Source organism: Ricinus communis, chromosome 10, assembly GCF_019578655.1.
Source record: "Ricinus communis isolate WT05 ecotype wild-type chromosome 10, ASM1957865v1, whole genome shotgun sequence".
Classification (NCBI taxonomy): Eukaryota; Viridiplantae; Streptophyta; class Magnoliopsida; order Malpighiales; family Euphorbiaceae; genus Ricinus; species Ricinus communis.
In genome coordinates, this window is record NC_063265.1 from 13,929,820 (window position 1) to 13,945,439 (window position 15,620).

Consider the following 15,620-nt stretch of genomic DNA (forward strand, 5'->3'; position numbering starts at 1 on the left):
AGTATTATCCAATAATCTACCTAAAATTAGATTGAATTGCTCTGATCAATGTGCAAGACATAGAAAAGTGGAATCAATTTGTGATTGTTCCTTTGCTCAAGCAACCTGGAAGAAATCACTGTATAACTGCATTTTTATAGATTCTATGGACATAATAACTGCTAAAGAAAATTTTGTATTCAAGACTTGAGGGAATGTTGTTATCATGTAATATGGTATTTCTTTGTTTTCTCCTAAATAAACATCTAATCGTATTTTCATGGTTTTTAATCTTATTTATTTTAAAGTCGAATAATTTCTTGTTTTGTTAGAAAAAAGAAAAAGAGTAATGTCCTTTGTTAAAGTGGAGATAGACATACTCCCTCTTGAATAAGGAAAGTATCGCTGACAGGCACTGAAGCAGTAGCGTTGCAACAAAGGAATGTTATTTGGTTTTGGAAGAGATGTGATGGCATTTTTCAGCAACTTCTTTTTCTCTTGTTAAGCCAATCATCTATCTACTATATAATACTCATTACCAATACCTCAGCGCAATCAATTTTTCTTGCTCCTTGGCAACCCAAATAAGAAGATAAAATTTGCAGCAAGCCCATTAACTAGAACGGAATCAGCTTAACTACTTTGCTGTTTCACGATCATATCACCTGCTATCGGCAGCATCTCGAAGCAATTCAATATAATGGCGGGAACAAACTGGGTCATTGAGGTGAATGAAAAACTTGAATCAATAGATAATTATGTGGAGGCTGAGCGCTGGAAGCAACGCTCAATCTACAAAGTGCCTGCATGCGTCACTGATCTCAACAAGAAAGCCTATAGGCCTCAGGCTGTCTCCTTCGGTCCTTATCATCATGGCGAAGATCACCTGAAGCCCATGGAGGAGCACAAGCACCGAGCTCTCCTCCATTTTCTCAAGAGATCAAATAAGCCCATACAACTTTTCGTTGATTCTTTATCTGAAGTCGTGCAGCTTTTAAAGGACTCCTACGATCCGCTTGATTCGTACTGGCAGCAGGACACTAGTAGATTTCTGCAACTAATGATTCTTGATGGCTGTTTCTTGCTGGAGATCTTACGCATTGCTACTGACCAGAGCTTGGATGACTATGCTCCTAACGATCCGGTCTTTAGCAATCATGGGAAGCTCTATATCATGCCCTATATCATGCGTGATATGCTCATGCTTCAAAATCAGCTCCCAATGTTGGTTCTTGACAAGCTGGTTGCTGTTGAAAGCGGCAAAGAAAAGGTATGCCGAGCATTCGTGTCTCATTAATCTCATTCTCTACGCTCATGAAAACTCTTGCCTTGTTTATCCAGGATGAAGAGTTCGTCAACAAGCTCATCCTCAAGTTCTGTTTTCCTGACGCTCCTGTCTCCAGCCTGGGCAAGTGCTTGCACCCATTGGATGTCTACAGGAAAAGTTTACTTCAAAAACAAGTTGGCAGAGAAAAGCGTCGCATATTACGAAGTAGACGACAAAAAGGTGGTAATAATATTATCAGGTCTGCAACGGAGCTCAATGAAGCTGGAATCAGATTCAAGAAAAGTAAAACTAGAAGCCTGAAAGACATCTCTTTCCGTGGCGGCGTGCTTAGGCTTCCAGTGATTGTGGTGGATGATGCAACTGAGTCAATTTTTCTGAATTTAATGGCCTTCGAGCGCTTCCATGTAGGTGCAGGGAATGAGGTGACATCCTTCATCTTTTTCATGGATAATATCATTGATAGCGAGAGGGATGTTGCCCTCCTACACTCTAGAGGGATCATCCAGAATGCTGTTGGAAGTGATAAAGCTGTTGCTAAACTCTTCAATTCTCTCTCTAAAGATATTACTCTCGACCCAAATAGCAGCCTAGATTTTGTTCATAAGAAGGTTAATGCCTACTGCAGAAAAGCGTGGAATGAGTGGCGTGCCAATCTTATCCATACCTATTTCAGAAATCCCTGGGCTATTCTCTCTCTTATTGCTGCAGTCTTCCTTTTTGCGCTCACCATTGTTCAAACTGTATATACTATATATCCAATCTACCATTCCAGTGAATCTCCCTCTCCTCCAATGGTTTCTGTAACACCTTCTCCGCCAATAGTTTCTGCAGCACCTTCTCCTGCTGCTCCTCCTCTCCCTTTTCCAAAACCGCCATTACCTCAACTGCGCCACTGATTTCCAGTTTTCATGTCTTTGTCCCCACTTGAATGCAAGAGCACAAATACTGAATGCTACAAGTAATTAATTTCCTTGGCCAAGGGTTGCTCTGTATTCGGCGTCCGCTATGGTTTTCCTCCACTAATTTCTGCTATCAATAATATAGCCGCATCAGATGTCGATTTTTAAGCACAAGCTTCGCTTGCTTACAGTTCTTTTTTTCCTCTCATTGCAATCTTGTTTAAATCTGATAAAATCATGCCATCTTGTGCATGATTTATTTTTTCTGTCAGACTGTCTTGTACTTTTTAGTTGAATGAATTGAATTGAATTCCTGCAATTTTAGATTTCCCGAACACGCTATCTGATAGATTCTCTTCTGAATCCTGATGTTAAAACTGGTTTCGTTGATTCTGATTTGCAACAGAAAAGGAACCCAACTTTGCAATAGCAAGTATTAAAAACAACAACAATAAAATAACAATAATAATCAATAAGAAGAAGAATAATCAGGTTGCTGGCCAGTAGTGCAAATAGGTTGTCAGACTTCTTTATTCTTCTTCTTCTTCTTCTTCTTCTTCTTCTTCTTTTTTGGGCTAATGATTTTTTTTTGTTAACCAAACATCGTATTTTTGTAATTCGTGACTCTCTCCCCTTGTTTCCTGATGGTTCTTTAGTATTTTTAATCTTTTTAGAATCTAATATGGTTCTTTGAAGAAGGAAAGTATCGGTGACTGCCAGTGTTTGGGACTGCAGCTTTTATCTTCTGCAAGAAAGGAATGTTGGTTTTGGAAGATACTGTAGTTTGGCCACCTTGTCCTCTTTTTCTGTCGTAAAGCCAATTATCAACTATTACCCATTAATTAATTAACTGACACCTTTCAACTTCATCAACCAAAACAAGATACATGTGCAGCAATTCATCATGTAAGGAAGACTTTTATGCGTCTTTGTTGAGCAGTTAATTTGGAGCGATTCAATAATGGAGGGAACAAACTGGGTTATTGACGTGAATGAAAAACCTGTAAGCATAGATGATTCTATGGAGGCAGAGCGCTGGAAGAAACAATCAATCTACAAAGTGCCTGCATGTGTCACTGACCTCAACAAGAAGGCCTCGCGCTGTCTCTTTTGGTCCTTATCATCACGGCGAAGATCATTTTCTAGCCCATGGAGGATCACAGACACCGAGCTCTCCTTCGTTTTCTCAAGAGATCAAATAAACCTTTGCAACTTTTCGTTGATTCTTTGACTGAGGTCGTCCAGCATTTAAAAGACTCCTACGATCTGCTTGATGCGTGTTGGCAGCAGGATACAAGTAGATTTCTACAATTGATGATTCTTGATGGCTGCTTCTTGCTGGAGATGTTACGCAATGCTGTCAGACTCTGGATGACTATGCTCCCAACGATTCAGTTTTTAGCAATCACGGGAAGCTCTATATATAGTGCCCTATATCATATGTGACATACTCATGCTTCAAAATTTGGTTCTTGACAAGCTGGTTGCTGTTGAAAGTGGCAAAGATCCAGTGACGAGCATTCCTGTCTTATGAAGAGTTCGTCAACAAGCTCATTCTCAAGTTTTGCATTCCTGACACTCCTGTCTCCGGCCTGCAGGGAAGGTGCTTGCAGCCATTGGATGTCTACAGGAAAAGTTTGCTTCAAAATCAAGTCGGCAAGGAAAAGCGTGGCAGATTACGAAGTGGATAAAGGTGGTGATAATACTATCAGGTCTGCAACAGAGCTCAATGAAGCTGGAATCAGATTCAAGAAAAGTAAAACTAGAAGCTTGAAAGACATCTCATTCTGTGGCGGAGTGCTTAGGCTTCTAGTGACTATGGTGGATGATGCAACTGAGTCTACTTTTCTGAATTTGATGGCCTTGGAGCGCTTCCATGCAGGTGCAGGGAATGAGGTGACATCCTTTATCTTTTTCATGGATAATATCATTGATAGCGAGAGGGATGTTGCCCCCCTACACTCTAGAGGGATCATCTCGGAAGTGATAAAGCTGTTGCCAAACTCTTTAACTCCCTCTCTAAAGATATTACGCTCGACCTAGATTTTGTGCATAAGAAGGTCAATGCCTACTACAGAAAAGCTTGGAATGAGTGGCGTGCCGATCTCATACACACCTATCTCAGAAATCCCAATGAATCTCCCCTTCTTCGGATGGTTTCTGCATGTAGAAATTGTGTTTAATCTGTTATTGATTTGTGATGAATTTTTACAATAAGAATTCTGAGATTTACAGTATGAGATTGATCTGTTATATACATAACTAAGCTTGTAACGGTCTTCAAGCTACCTAGTGACCTTCTATAATCTATGTCAACGTTAACTTCTGGATTTTGAAGGGTTGAAGCGACTTTTCTTCCTTAGGGAAGAAATGTTGCTCCTTTTCCCTTGTTGCAGGCCTGTGATGATATGTTTGTATAGCTTTTAGTTGTACAAACCTGAGGCCATGCTCTTTAGTCCCTGAGTCCCTTTGTCATTTGGTCCCTAATTTCTGGACCAGGCAAAGTTTCACTCTTTTGTTCTTCAACACTCCCCCTCAAGATGGGTTCGAATAAGTTGATAGAGCCCATCTTGCTTAGAAGATTTTGATGTTTTACTTTGTCTAGTGCTTTTGTGAATATGTCCGCCAATTGTTCGTGGCTTCTGACAAACGGGGTTTCAATCTCTCCAGATTAGACTTTTTCTCTTATGAAATGACAGTCGACTTCAATGTGTTTAGTTCGTTCGTGAAAAATGGGATTTGATGCGATGTGTCTCGCTGCTTGATTATCGCAATACATTTTCATCGGACCTTTGCATTATATGTTCATGTCAGCAAGCACTTGTTTGATCCAAATGAGCTCACTGGCTGTTGATGCCATGGCTCGATATTCTGCTTATGCGCTAGATCTTACGATTACAATTTATTTTTTGCTTTTTCATGTTATTAAGTTTTCTCCTACGAAGGTGCAGAATCCTGAAGTTGACTTTTTGTCACAGCTTCTTGCACAATCTGCATCGGAGAAACCAACTATAGTGTTAGCATTGTTATTATTTTTCATCCAGATACTTTGACCTGGAGTGCCTTTGAGATATCTAAGAATTTTATCAATAGCATCCAAGTGACTGGTACGGGGAGCATGCATAAACTGACTTACCATACTTACTGCGTAAGCAATGTCAGGTATAGTGACGGTTAGATATATTAATTTTCCTACTAGACGCTGATAATGACCTATGTTATCTAAAGGGTCACTATCTTCCAAATTAAGTTTGGTTTTAGTTTCCATTAGGGTATTTATAGATTTGGCTCCTATTTTTTCTGCTTCTTTTAATAAATCAAGAATGTACTTTCTTTGAGACAAAAAAGGCTTTTATGAGATTTGGCTATTTCTATCCCAAGAAAATAAGATAGTTGACCAAGATCCTTAATATCAAATTCCTTTTTTAGTTTTTGTTTAACCTCTTCAATCTCCTTATTATTGTTACCAGTTATGATAATATCATCCACGTATACAAGAATAATGATAGTGCATGTGTAAGTGTTTTACAAACATAGAAGAATCAGAGGCACATTTATTGAAATTAATTTTCAAGAGAAAATGGCTTAGCTTGGCATACCATGCTCTTGGAGATTGCTTCAATCCATAGATTGCCTTTTTCAGCTTACATACCAGGGAATGATCGGATGTAGATTCGTGACCTAGAGGAAGGGTCATAGAGACTTCTTCTTCTAGGGACCCTTGGAGGAATGCGTTTTTAACATCCATTTGAAATAGACTCCATCCTGAATTAGTAGCAATAGACAATAAAATGTGAACAATGCTCATTTTTGCTACTGGAGCAAAAGTTTCCTAGTAGTCCACCCCATAGGTTTGGGTGAACCCTTTTTGTTATCAATCTAGCCTTATATCTTTCAATTGTTCTATCATGCTTATATTTTATTTTGTACACCCATTTACATCCAACAGGTTTTTTATTTGGTGGCAGGGATATAAGATCTCAGGTGCCATTTCTTTCTAGAGCTTGAAGCTCTTCCTCCATAGCTTGCACCAATTGGGGTTGGTGTTAGCCTCATAAAAGGAGGTGGGTTCGGTGTGATTTGTAAGACTTCTTAGATAGGCTTTATATTGACTTGATATTGACTCATAATCAATGAAGTGTTGGATAGGATATGATACCTCGTAGGACACATAGTCCCTTAACCTGACAGGTGACCTGGTGGGTCGAGTGGATCTTCGTAAGGCAATTTCTTCTTGTGACTCATTGTCTTCAGTATCTGCCCCTGAAGGAATCGCCTGGGAGTTTGGATTGGACTCTCCCTCGGGATGAGTGTCCTATGCTTGACTGTCAAAAAAGGGAAGATTATGCGGAAATAATAAAGTGTGGGGCCCATTGGTACTAATTGGATCATGAGGGTAGTAGGGTTCATTTTTAGCAAATTTGACATCTCGAGAAATGTTAGTCTTGTGAGTAGAAGGGTCATAACATTCGTACCCCTTTTTTTCAGAGGAGTATCCTAAAAACAGAGTTTTAACTGAGCTTTTGTCAAGTTTGTGATTTCATTTGATATGGACAAAGCTGATACAACTAAAGACTCGGATATGTCCAAGTTCAATTTTTCGTCCTTTGAAGATTTCTAGAGGACTGAGATTTTTCAATTTTAGACTAGGCAAACGATTGATGAGATACGTGGCAGTTAAGAGAGCATCCGACCAAAAAATGTTGGGAGCATTATTTTGAAAAAGTAAAGTCCGAATGACTTCAAGAAGATGTCCGTTTTTTCGTTCTGAAACCTCATTTTGTTCAGGGGTATTAATACAGGTAGTTTAGTGTAAGATTCCTTCTTTTGTAAAAAATTCTGAAAAAGTTTTGTTTATATATTCAGTGCCATTATCAGAACGAAATTTTTTTATATTGGCAGCATATTGATTGCGGATGAAGTTAAAGAAATTCCAAAAGCAAGTAAAGACTTCATTTTTGCCTTTTAACAAGTAGAGCCAAGTAGTTCGAGAGTAATCATCAATGAAAGTGATAAAATACCGAAAATGATTGTAAGAAATGACGGGGTAAGTCCCCAAACATCAAAATGAATTAATTCAAATATATTTTTAGAGATGCTAGTACATAAAGAAAAAGGTAATCGCATATGTTTAAAAAATTTGCAAATATCACAACAACTAAAATATAATTTGTAAGAGAAAAGCTTATTTAAAAATTGATCGGATGGATGTCCAAACCGTCGATGCATCAACATCCCTTGATTGACCGGGCTCTTCGATGCAAGGCATTGGGTGGTGGAGTCTCTAAGGTAGTAAAGTCCATTTTTAAAATACCCCTCACCAATCATTTTTCCTGTGATGTGATCCTGAAACATTACTAAAATAGGTGGGAATATTGCATTACAATTTAAATGATGAGTAATTTTTCCAACAGACAATAAGTTTGATTTAAAATCAGGCAAAAATAATATATCATGTATACTGTTGTTAAATAGGGGAGAGGTGCCGCAACCAGAAATTTTGGTTTGACCTCCATTTGCAACGATCATATGTTAAGACTCAATTTGAACAAAATTGTGTAATCTTATTGCGGCGTCCCATGTTATGTGATCAGTTGCACCCGAATCGATAATCCAGTCTTGAGATTTAAAATAGTTAGAGTAATTTTTGGAGTTAGAAACTGAACATGACTCATGAGATTGTTGTTGATTCACAAGCGATTGGAGTTGAGAAATGAGCTGGGAAAAGTGCAAATTCTCTGCCGGGTCGGGTCGGGTCTGGTTGGGTTTGTAGGCTCGGATCTTTTAAAATGACTCGACCCAGGCTGCAGACCCAACCCGAGCGTTTGGCTTCATATGCCGCCCCTCGACCCGCACTCATCATTTCCATAATTTTTAGGGTTTGAGAGGCAATTGTAACCAAACCTCTTTTCTCCCTTCTCCCTTCTTCCTCCGCCTCCAACTTTGTTGGTCGCGCTATTCCCTCGATCAACCCAACAATGAGGCGGCTGCAGTTGAGGGTGGAGGTGCCAGCACCTATCGTGGGTGTGACCCTGCTTTCGGCAGTGGTCGCACCTTTCGACAGGGACAGACGCTCCCCTCGCGCGCAGCGCTTCGTTGGAGTTTGAGTGTCGAGTGAAAAAAGCCCGATTTTCTGTATTGCCGAGGCTGGAGATGGTTCTCATCATGGCACGTCTAGTCTCTTCCTATTGGATGATGGCTATGACCGCGTCGATCTTCGGGAGTGTATTGGACAGAAGTATTTGCGAACGCAAAGCTTCGTAACTGGAATCCAAACCCCCCAGGTAAGTATACACTAAATCCTGCTCAGCTTTCCTTCTGGCTTCTTCTGGGTCTGTGGTGGGTGGGAGGTCGTTTTGCAACTCCTTTCATCTAGTCAGGACTTCAGTCGCGTAGTTTGTGCTGGTTCTTGTCCCTTATTTGATTTGAGAAAGTTCTTGTTTTAAGTTAAAAATATGAGCAAAGTTTTGCTCGTGGCCGTATAGGCTTTTCATCTTTTTCCAGATTGCCTGTGATGAATCGAGTAAAATGCACAGTCTAGAAATCTGTGGTTCCATGGTGTTTGTGAGTAGGGACATGACCATATGGTATGTTGTCTGTCATTCCTCAATTTCTTCTATTTCTTCTTTGGTTGGTTGCTCTGGATTGATTAGTGTTGGTCTGTTTTTGGTTCCTGTGATGAACCCTAATTTTTTTGTGTGGCTCAAACTGATGTACACAGACCTTGACCACTCAAAATAATTCTGATTGCCTTTTAGCACAATGTTGGTTATTTTTGTGACATCGTTGTGAGACATTTGAAATTTTGTGTTTATGGTTGGGGGAGTAGATGATGACAGGTTAAACCTGCTCTGATACCATATAGAAATGGTGTTTAATCTGTTATTAATCTTTGATGAATTTTTACAATAAGAATTATGAGATCTACAATATGAGATTGATCTGCTATATACATAACTAAGCTTGTAACGGTCTTCAAGCTACCTAGTGACCTCCTATAATCTATATCAACGTTAACTTCTGGATTTAGAAGAGTTAAAGCGACCTTTCTTCCTTAGGGAAGAAAGGTTGCTCCTTCCTTGTTGCAGACCTGTGATGACATGTCTGTACAGCTTTCAGCTGAGGCCATACTCTTTGGTCCCTGAGTCCCTTTGTCCTTTGGTCCCTGATTTCTGGACCAGGTAAAGTTTCACTCTTTTGTTCTTCAACACTGCAACACCTGCCCCTCCTTCAAAACCACCTTCACCTCAACCTAAACATTGATTTCTATCTATACCCACTCTCTGTTGGTGTTTACTTTCCATAGCCAACGATTGCTCTAGCATCCTTTATGGTTTTCCAATAGTATTTTCTGCTATCAATTATGCGGCCGCATCAGATTGGCATCTCCTTTTCCTTTTCCTTTTCCTTATGACCTTGCAAAATCATGTTGTATTTCTTGCGTGATTTTATTCCTTTTGTAATGTTGTAACTTTCTTTCAGTTGGGATTTAAATATTCCTTATACTATAAGCCGTCCAAACACAATAATTTAGTAAATAAAAAAATTGAATTCAATCCTGCAGTCTTAGACTTTCCAAACACAGTATCTGATATATCCTTCTGAATCCTACTGTTAAACTTGGTTTCTTTAATCCTGATTTGCAACAGAAAGGGAAGTTAATCTGCCAAAAGCAAGCATAAACAACAACAACAACAACAATAGCAAACAAAATAATAAGGTTCTCGGTCAATATAATTGAGGTGATGCAATTGTATCTTCAATTAGAGTAATTAATTCAGTTTCTTGAGCACGCTGATGGATTGAACCCGGAAATACTTGATTTCTGAAAAATTAAATATATTAATACATGGAGCTCCTAAACCTAGATGATCAACCCCAATCGTTTACTATACCTAATCAGAAGCATTGAGAGCGATCTTCTCAAGAGACCAGGCCCAGGAGGGTTTGAATATCTGTGATGACGTAATCCAACAGTTTGCCATGCATTCATCTCCCAATTCCAATTAACTTAAGCTGCCAGATATCAGCGAAAAGGTGATGAGAACATGATACCAAAAGTGAAAAATCACCGGAGCAAAGTAATTTTAGTGACAGATATGGAATATTACAATGTTATTTTCTGGCTGCTTCCAGTAAAATCCCTGCAGGACAACAGGCAAGATATTGCAGGCTGCAATTATATAAATCATCAGTGCATGCGTCCCCATCCACTTCAACACCAAAGTCATGCGCCTATATCCACACACATCCACCTGTGTGAAAAGCACAATCATTGCTGATTAGCTAATGACCAAGTCCAGAAACCTATATTCTCCTCCATTCCGGAAAGAGATCAAACATTAGAATAATTTTAAGTATGCTTCAGTATGAGATATGATCTAACCAGCTTGTAAATTCCAGTAAAAAGAATGCCAGCAGCACCAGCAGTGACAGACATATAACTAAAACTATAAAGCGCTTTATTGACATGCATTCCTACAAGAAAGAAGTATGTAGATTAGATAAAACAGTTGTCACATCTACCTCTATCAAAGTCACATCTAAAGAAATGCCAGGTAACCTATTACCTAAGAAATCCAAGGCCAGGCCTAAGCCAATAAGACAAATAGATGGGATCATCCAATGAAGCATTCTATTCCTGTGGTCCTGCATGTGGCACAGTAACAAAATATACAGATTAAGCAACAATTTTTGAGAATAAGTAAACAACTGCGACACAGAAAGTTCATTACCTTAAAATGGACAATAATGTGCCCATAATGCAAACCAATCAAGCAGGTAACCACGGCCATTACCGAACTACACGGACAATGTACAAGGAATACTAAGAAAACATGAGACTGAATTTTCTTTTTCTAGAGGATGATAACTGTGGGCTAGCAAAATGAAATTGTAAACAAACCTCAAAATCCCTTCAGGGTCAAAAGGGGCTTGACACCATGAAGGAGCATCAGCAGGCAGTGGGCCGTAATCTGGAGAGTTGATACTGCATAGCTGCAAAAATGAAAATAATTGCTACTAAAAATAAATATAAGGATACATCCAAATTGTTAATGCAAGAATAGTAGTGACCATAAGCAATTGAAGGCATCTCACTGGAGAAATTACCTTAGTTCTTGCATAGACTGGTTTTCCATATAGATGTTGAATTCCCAATGTTGTACGGTCAATCAGTCCAACAGCATTACAAGCTGGTCCCGTGTTACCCCTTACCCCACATTTCACCTTTTATTAGCAAAAGTTAATCATATCAGACTATGGAATTCTTAGAACATTGTAAGCCAAAAAGACAGAAAAAGAGAAACTCACTAAAAATATCTTTGCGGGAGAGGAAGAGGCTTCAGCTGGAATCTGATATTCCCAGTCAGGAACATACAAGCCGTATATTAAGGAAAGATAAGTGCTAATGAGTACTAAAGCCATGGCCCTGTGAGAGTTGGGAAGTAATTTTAACTTGCAAATTTAATAGAAGTAGAAATTGAGAAAGTACATGCACAAATAGAACGTATCTCTGAGATAAAGGAAGAAACAAAATGCTATCAGATCAACATAGATTCAAAGACATATTAGAATCACCATTGAAAGATGAAGTCTGTGACAGATTTAAGGTATCAATTTATGATCTGTGGTAAAAGATTCATTAGTGCTACCCTTATTTGATTAAGTAGCATGTTTTAGTAAAGTGAGCAATGTATTTCCCTCTCCTTGGCTTGAATCAAGAAAAAAAGAACCACAGTTCATGTGATTCCAGATTAAACTGCCAGTACCAAAAGTTGAATGATTAGACATTCATTCCATGGCACTTCATTAACTCAATTAGCAAGGACCAAAAGTTGGTTTTATGAATTGAAAAGCACCACATTAAACTGGTAGGGGGAAACTCAAACACATGCAAACTGCTGCTTTCTGTTTCATAAACTGATAGGAAGAAAGTAATAGTTTTTATAATGCATATACTTACCACTGAAATCGATATTTCCTCAATAGAGATGAACATGAATCGACATGATCATCTCCTTTAAGCCAAATCTCACACAAGGCACCTACTAAATATGCTATTGCTATTCTCTGGCAGGGAAAAAGAGGAAATACATGTTATTCTCCATGCTAATGGGTCAATGTGTCTGATGACTGAAATAACTAGAAAAATTGGAGAGCAAACCTGCAAGATACCCATCAATCTCAATTTCTCTACGTTAACTCCATAAGTTAAATCATTTAGGCCATGCAAATAGCCACCTGGACATAAGAGAGAAAAAGAATATGTTCAATAACCACACAATAGCCTAGATGCATTTGAAAATGAACTCTCTCCACAAGATCCCTTTCCAATTGAATACAGGATAACTGAAATTCCTGAAAGAGTTCGTCTCCTCTCCCTCCCAGTTTGTCTTCACTTTCCAAATTGTAGAGAATTAAAAATAAATAAACTAGTACTTATTAAAAATATATAGTGTAATGAGTATCAATCATGGTATAGAATTTTAATTCATGCCTTGAAGAAAAAAGCCTAACGTTAGAAGTTTGAGTGTCCGGAGTATGGCTTTTCTAGTTGCAACAGCTTTGCACGGCAGTTTCTGTACAGAACACATTATTGATAAGGAACAAGATTAGAAGTTATGGTGCTGCTAGCATTTAAAATTGTCATCAGAGACATTAGCGAAATCTTAGGATTATCCTAAAAGAGAGCGTAGAAAAATAAATAAACTGGGCAAAGATAATATAAAATAACAATAACAGCAGAGTTTACATGAAAGAAATAGGGGTACCTTGTATGTAAGTCCAAGGGAGACGCCAACAATGAAGAGGAAAAATGGCATGACCAAATCGGCAAGTGTTAGACCATTCCATGGTGAATGGTTAATAGCAGGCAGAATCCCACCAGCATAGTCGACCAAGATCATCAGCTGCAGAACAAAAAACAGAGAGCATTTTCAGAGTGATATAGTGTTGTATTGAAGGGGATTGTTAGAGGGGGGGAAAAGAGCAAAGTGAAAGTGTGAGGTGAGTGGTTGGAGAGGGGTGCAGGGCGGTGCATTAGGCTATAGCTTATAATCAAAGATGGCACCATCCCTAGTAGTGATTAGTGAAAACAGTCACTGCATAATTTGATGGATGGGGGATGGGTCCCCCAACCCTAAAAGAAATTTGAGGGTCATTAGTAATCAATAATATTTTATTCAGATCGAAAACAAGTTTGGTAAGTAAAGAGTTGAGAATTGAGAGCTTCTTGTTCTTGCTAGAAACAGAAGCTGGAGTTAAAACAAAACTACTGTTTTTCTTTTTCTTTTCTTTTTGTTTTTTTCTTTTGTTTTCTTTAATTATCATAAATTGTAATGGCGGTGGTTTTGTTGTTTAGGCGTCATAGGACACGAGAAAAGAAACGAAAGGTAAAATTAGAAAGAAAGAAAGAAGAAATCAAAGCTTTAGATAGAAAGAGAGGTTGACGAAGGAAGGATAGTGACAACGTCATTGATAGCAGTGGTGAAAGAAGAGAAGATAGAAACCATAGGAGGAGTGAATTAATGGCAAGTCTTGAATTCATGCGGTAAGAGTAATAATAACATTGAACAGAAAGAATTAAAATGCAACAAGAAAAAGAAGGGGAACATCAGATCAGCGGAAAAGAGTAAGAATACCGCGACAGTGAGTCCGCGAAAAACATCTAAAGAGAGAAGACGGTGGTGGGGGTGAATGTTAGGCAGTGGAGAAGGATTAGGCTTGGCAGAAGTGAGAGCTAATTCAACATCTGGAAAATCATGAGCAGCATTGATTGTGAATGAGAGAGCAGGGATTTCCTCGTAACCTTTAATAGGCTCGTAGGTGGGCATTGCTCAAGACAGTTGCCTCTCTCTCTCTATCTCTGAGTTTTGTAGGGAGTTATGCAGGAGATATTTATATATGATTCATTCCTCAGTCTCCAAATACGTTTTGGAAGAGGAAGAGGAAGAGGAAGAGTAAGAGAAAGAGAAGGTTTCTCATGCTTTTTCCTTTTTCCGTCATATTTTTATTTTGAGAGATCGAAAGGAGAATAATATATATTTTTTTTTTAACTTGGCTATAATAATAAATGCGAATATGCTTTTTTTTTTTTACCGCTTTGCAAAATAAAATGAACAACTTAGGATTAAAAATATATAAGGTAATTAATAGAATACGAATTGCACTTTCGGTGTCATTGTAATAATAATCTGTCAACCCAAAGCCAATGCCATTAATATCTTCGAAATCAGATTCACTTCTTCTCCTTCTCCTTAACCTTACTACCAATTTCCTTCTTTCTTCTTTTGTACATTTCTTTTTACGTCTTTCTGCTGTTACTCAATATTGCTTTAAAAACATATTTATGATTCAAAATCAACATCTCTCTGCTGATTCTAAAACTAAAAGGGAAACGCTTGTTTATTCTGTTTGTTGCTCCGGAGGGTACCACCCGACACTTTCTCTTTTTTTTTTTTTTCTTTAATCTTCAATACTATTGGGCTTTTTGCTGCATTTTCTCTTAATAAGAAGCATAATTATGGTAAAAAGAGCCCCTGCAAATTTCATGGTTTAAGAAACAACAGATTGTTGACTGAATGCCGCAAAGTTTGGAAACAATTCCAATTTCGTCAGATTTCATGCCTTTAGTGACCATTTTGTCAGTTTATGTTTTAACAAAAAAAATTCAATAACGGTTTTGGATCAAAAAATATATATTCTCTCTTTTTTAAATGATGAAATAGTCTTTTTAATTTAATTATATAATTAAAATTATCAAGATAAAAACAAAAAGAGCTAAACATCTCAAATATATAAAATAGAGAAGACAAATAGCTGCTAAGGCTTGTAATGTTGAGGGTATAAGCGGTGGCTTTCTTGCTGCATTAGGCAACTGATTACAAGAGTGAGACTTCAAATATATGCCATTAATAATTGAATATCTTCAACAGGGAAGGGACCCTCCTCTATCCTATTCTTCTTCTTTTTTATTTATTTATTGTCCTATTTGTTCTCCTTCCATTTTTAGCCCAAAAATAAAGATTATGAAAGATCATGAAAATTATAAAAAAATTATTTAATTCCCATGTTTACTATCTTAGACAATAAAATATGACATGTGATACATAAAATTAAAAACAGAATCAATTCCTTCTAAATACAGCACTTGATTCTGATTTCCTTGGAAATCTGAGGTTCACACGAAAATTAGTGGCAGGACGGGGATGGATTAGACCATCCAGAGGCTGCCAAGTGGCCACAAATGTCTCCTCTTTTTTTTGTTTCCGGTAGATAGGCAGAGGCATCAGGAATCTTGTGGGTAATTTAAAGTTTTTGAACTTCCTTCGATAGTGCAATCTGGCACTAAAGTAAATACGCTTGGCACACACATTTCACCATTTATGATTCCTAACTGCTCAAAGCAGACAAGCCATGGCCTGACGGTGTTTCAAACAGGTCTTTTCTTCTTC

General features: G+C 38.1%; 2 protein-coding genes and 1 pseudogene across 2 annotated transcripts; 2 read left to right on the plus strand and 1 right to left on the minus strand.

The window, feature by feature from the left end:
• Positions 1-432: 432 nt before the first annotated feature.
• On the plus strand, positions 433-2,485 carry LOC8285728 (UPF0481 protein At3g47200). Its single transcript, XM_002512659.4, has 2 exons — positions 433-1,249; positions 1,321-2,485. Exons 1-2 carry the CDS (start codon positions 680-682, stop codon positions 2,161-2,163), a joined length of 1,413 nt encoding a protein of 470 aa, XP_002512705.1. The 5' UTR covers positions 433-679; the 3' UTR covers positions 2,164-2,485.
• A 183-nt stretch (positions 2,486-2,668) lies between these two features.
• Positions 2,669-4,409, plus strand: LOC8285729 (annotated as a pseudogene).
• Positions 4,410-9,867: 5,458 nt separating this feature from the next.
• LOC8285730 (heparan-alpha-glucosaminide N-acetyltransferase) lies at positions 9,868-14,184 on the minus strand. The gene is made up of 13 exons (XM_015714930.3): positions 13,809-14,184; positions 12,939-13,076; positions 12,665-12,746; positions 12,332-12,408; positions 12,131-12,237; positions 11,479-11,596; positions 11,278-11,394; positions 11,072-11,163; positions 10,902-10,968; positions 10,737-10,815; positions 10,553-10,644; positions 10,278-10,421; positions 9,868-10,182 (listed from the first exon to the last, which is right to left on the minus strand). Exons 1-13 carry the CDS (start codon positions 13,998-14,000, stop codon positions 10,156-10,158), a joined length of 1,332 nt encoding a protein of 443 aa, XP_015570416.1. The 5' UTR covers positions 14,001-14,184; the 3' UTR covers positions 9,868-10,155.
• Between the last annotated feature and the right edge of the window lie 1,436 nt (positions 14,185-15,620).